Raw genomic sequence first — 4,051 nt, forward strand, 5'->3', positions numbered from 1 at the left:
GGGGTGTGGGTATGTATGTATGAGTGTGGTGTGGGTGTGGGTGTGTGTTTTGGTGTGTAGGTGGGTGGGTGTGTGTGTGTGTGTTGGGGTGTGGGTGTGTGTGTGTGTTGGGGTGTGGGTATGTATGTATGAGTGTGGTGTGGGTGTGGGTGTGTGTTTTGGTGTGTAGGTGGGTGGGTGTGTGTGTGAGTCGTGGGGGTGTGGGTATGTGTGTGTGTGTGTTGGGGTGTGGGTGTGTGTGTGTGTGTTGGGGTGTGGGTATGTGTGTGTGTGTGTTGGGGTGTGGGGGTGTATGTATGAGTGTGGTGTGGGTGTGGGTGTGTGTTTTGGTGTGTAGGTGGGTGTGTGTGTGTGTGTGGGGGTGTGGGTATGTGTGTGTGTCATGGGGGTGTGGGTATGTATGTATGAGTGTGGTGTGGGTGCGGGTGTGTGTTTTGGTGTGTAGGTGGGTGGGTGTGTGTGTGTGTGTTGGGGTGTGGGGGTGTGTGTGTGTGTCATGGGGGTGTGGGTATGTATGTATGAGTGTGGTGTGGGTGTGGGTGTGTGTTTTGGTGTGTAGGTGGGTGGGTGGTAGAGGGGGTGGGACGCTTGGCCTTTAGTCTACTCTTTTCTGCTTAGAGGCCAGGACACTTTGGAGAAGTGCCTGTGGCCTCAGACCCCAGTTTCCCTTTTCTGCTCTCCAAGAACAGCCAAGCAGGGTGTGTTACCCCCAGTCCTTAGCTGCAGTATCTGCTCCCCAATCCCACCCGTGCCGCCTCCCCCAGCTCACATCTCCCCTCATCCTCTGGGACTGGGTGGAGCTGGGACCAGCTTGGTGTTCCCTCTTGGCTGGCCAGGGTTCCTGCTGGACTTCATTTCCTGCCCCGTCATCAAAGGCTTCACCTCTGCTGCTACAGTCACCATTGGCTTTGGACAGATCAAGGTAGGCACAGTGCCCACCCAGGACACTGCTCTTCGGCTGCTGCTTGTTGGCTCAGGGATAGCGGGAGCAGGACCGAGGCCAGTCCTGACCCCTGTGGTCAGTGGACGTCTCGCTGTTTCAGGTTGTCCTCTGTGGGTTAAGAAGCACGCGGTGCTCTCACGGGTCTCCTGGTAATAAATGACCCCCTGGGAGGGATGTTGCGTGATGGTTGGATTTTACAGCGGGTAACTTGGGGGCCGGTAATTCCATCCCCGTGCTCTTGCCCGAGTTTCTGTGCCAGTGTGCTTGGCTGGCTCTGTGACGTGGCTCTGTTCTCCCTGCACTGGGCACATCCAGCAGGCCCCACCGGTCACGAGCACGCTGCTAGAATTTCTACAAGCAAATGACTTCCCCATGCTAATTTAGCTAGATGGTTTCGTTCTGTGCCTTTTCTCCCCCGGTTTCTGTTTAATATTTCTTCAATGCCCTGCATTTTATATTTCCTTTTAAAACATCTGTAAGAAGCTCTAAAGTCAGTCATCAGCTGAGGGTGTAATTTATTCTCTTTTTGCTGGGTTGTAAGTTCCTCGAGGGCAGGAACTGTCCTTCTCCCAGCCATGGCCGCCCAGCACTGGGCTTTTGCAGTAGGGGGGTGCTCAGTTGGGTGTGTGTGAAGTAAGCCCAATTCCACAGATGGGGCTGTGCGGCCCTCATGACAGACTAGGGTCACATGCTGCCTCCTGACCCTGTGTCACTGCCAGGCTCTGCTCCAGGCTAGCCTGAGACAGTTTTCCCTGATAGAGGTACCAATGAGAAGACCAAGGACAGGAGAATATATGTGTGTGTGTGTGTGTGAGAGAGTGTGAGAGTGTGAGTGTGAGAGTGTGTGAGTGTGTGTGAGTGTGAGAGTGTGTGTGAGTGTGAGAGTGTGAGAGTATGTGAGAGTGTGTGAGAGTGTGAGTGTGTGTGAGAGTGTGTGAGTGTGAGAGTGTGAGAGTGTGTGAGTGTGTGAGTGTGAGAGTGTGTGAGTGTGTGAGTGTGAGAGTGTGTGTGAGTGTGAGAGTGTGAGAGAGAGTATGTGAGAGTGTGTGAGAGTGTGTGTGTGTGTAAGTATGTGAGTGTGTGTGGTTGAATGTGTATGTGAGTGTGAAAGTGTGTGAGTGTGAGAGTGTGAGTGTGTGAGTGTGTGTGTGAGTGTGAGAGTGTGAGAGCGTATGTGAGAGTGTGAGTGTGTGAGTGTGAGAGTGTGTGAGAGTGTGTGTGAGTGTATGTATGTGAGTGTGTGTGGTTGAGTGTGTGTGAGTGTGAAAGTGTGTGAGTGTGAGAGTGTATGTGAGAGGGTGTGTGAGTGTGTGAAAGTGTATGTGAGTGTGTGAATGTGTGAGAGAGTGTGCATATGTGAGAGTGTGCGTATGTGAGAGTGTGCATATGTGAGAGTGTGCGTATGTGAGAATGCGTGTGTGAATAGACAGTTTTTGCACTCTTGCTACGTGCGAGGCACTGGGCAAGACACTCTCCGTGTGTAATTCTCAGCACACCCGTGGGAGGTAGGTGTGTCATTATTTCCATTTTAGAGAGGAGAGACCAACTTAGGTGTGGGTGAGTGTGATTTGTACGTTATCTACACGCATCTCTCAGGGTTAGCTTGGCAAATGCTGTTTCAGGGCATGGTTGGTTCTTTATTCTGGAAACATCGTTTTTGGTATCAAGAATATTTTTTTTAGGATCGCAGTGAGAGTGGAGAGTGCCTTGTTCAGGCCTTCATACTTGGCAACTCTAGCCCTGCCCAGGGACTCTGCAGCCATCCGGGGGGAGGGCGTCCCCTGACATGCTCAGGACAGAAGCCCCTACCCCAGCAGTCCCAGAGCCCGCCCACCAGGATGTCCTAACCCCACCCACCCCATGCGCAGCTGTTTTAGGGCAGGGTCCTTGAGCCTGTGGCCCTGGGAGCCTGGGCCTCGACTTTCCCCTCTGACTCCTGTCAAGTCTCAGGCGACGTAAAGAACTAAAGCACAAGCTGTGCCTGCACTGTAGATCCCAGCTACGTGGGAGGCTGAGGTGGGAGGATCACTGGAGCCCAGGAGTTCAAATCCAGCCTGGGCCACAGAGCAAGCAAGACCCACCCCCTACAAAAAGAAAAAAAAACTAAACTGAAACACAGGATGGAGTGCCTTCCCCCGCCCAGGACCCCTGAGAGCTGGCATCATGGTGGGAGATTCCTCCCTGGCTGAGGATTCCCCAGCCCGGCTTCTTGAAGCCTCTGGGAGCCCTCCACATCTGCGTGCCGCGAAGATTCCGCAGCGGCAGGGTTGGGGGGTGGCGGGGCACCTAGTGACGGAGGCATTCTCAAGCCAGTGGCAGCAAGGGTCTACATTGCAGGGGGCCTGGCCACCCAGCTGCCTCGAGCCAATGGGCGGCGGGGCTGGGCAGCCCATGGCCCCTGGCCATCGAGCTGTAGAACCCGGCTGCCTGCTATGGGGTCACCTACATTGTTTTTTATGAGAAAAGTAATTTAGAGAAACATATCACTGACCCAGTAATTGTGAAGTACTGTGTCCCCCGAGGGTAGCTTTGATCTCCTGCCCTAGGGGGCCGTTGGGAGTGGGCAGATGGACCCCTGAGCCCCTAAGATGGGCCCCGGGAATGAGGGTCTGGGATAGGGGTTGTGGGGCAGGGGACACTGCCTCAGCCCGGAGGCAGGTGGGCGGGGAGCTGGGGCCACATGGCCTTGGTTTGAGGGCAGGGCCTCTGATGAGCCTCTCTGTGTTTGGACAGAACCTGCTGGGACTACAGAACATCCCCAGGCAGTTCTTCCTGCAGGTGTACCACACCTTCCTCAGGATCGCAGAGACCAGGTACCCCGGGCTTTGTTCCTTCCTCCTGTAAGGAAGCTCCTCCTCCCACACCTCCTCTGCCAGCCCCCACCTCAGTTTCCACGGCTGGTGGCTGCTCAGACAGGGGTCCCCAGAGCAGCCCCTCAGCAGCACCTGCGAGCTGGCAAGAAATGAGACTCTCAGCCCTTTCCAGACCTGCCCTGTCAGAGCCACTGTTTTTTATTTTATTTTATTTTTTTGAGACGGAGTCTCGCTCTGTCGCCCAGGCTGGAGTGCAGTGGCCGGATCTCAGCTCACTGCAAGCTCCGCCTCCCGG

General features: G+C 54.9%; 1 protein-coding gene across 1 annotated transcript in view; it reads left to right on the plus strand.

Moving 5' to 3' along the window:
• SLC26A11 (solute carrier family 26 (anion exchanger), member 11) overlaps positions 1–4,051 on the plus strand; it is a 34,313-nt gene that overhangs the window by 3,202 nt on the left and 27,060 nt on the right. Inside the window, exons 5-6 of the mRNA XM_011991963.1 lie at positions 837–922; positions 3,677–3,756. Coding sequence (XP_011847353.1) covers positions 837–922; positions 3,677–3,756 — 166 coding nt within the window. The remainder of the gene's footprint in view (positions 1–836; positions 923–3,676; positions 3,757–4,051) is intronic.

The sequence above is a fragment of the Mandrillus leucophaeus genome, unplaced genomic scaffold, assembly GCF_000951045.1.
Source record: "Mandrillus leucophaeus isolate KB7577 unplaced genomic scaffold, Mleu.le_1.0 Scaffold1, whole genome shotgun sequence".
Taxonomy (NCBI): Eukaryota; Metazoa; Chordata; class Mammalia; order Primates; family Cercopithecidae; genus Mandrillus; species Mandrillus leucophaeus.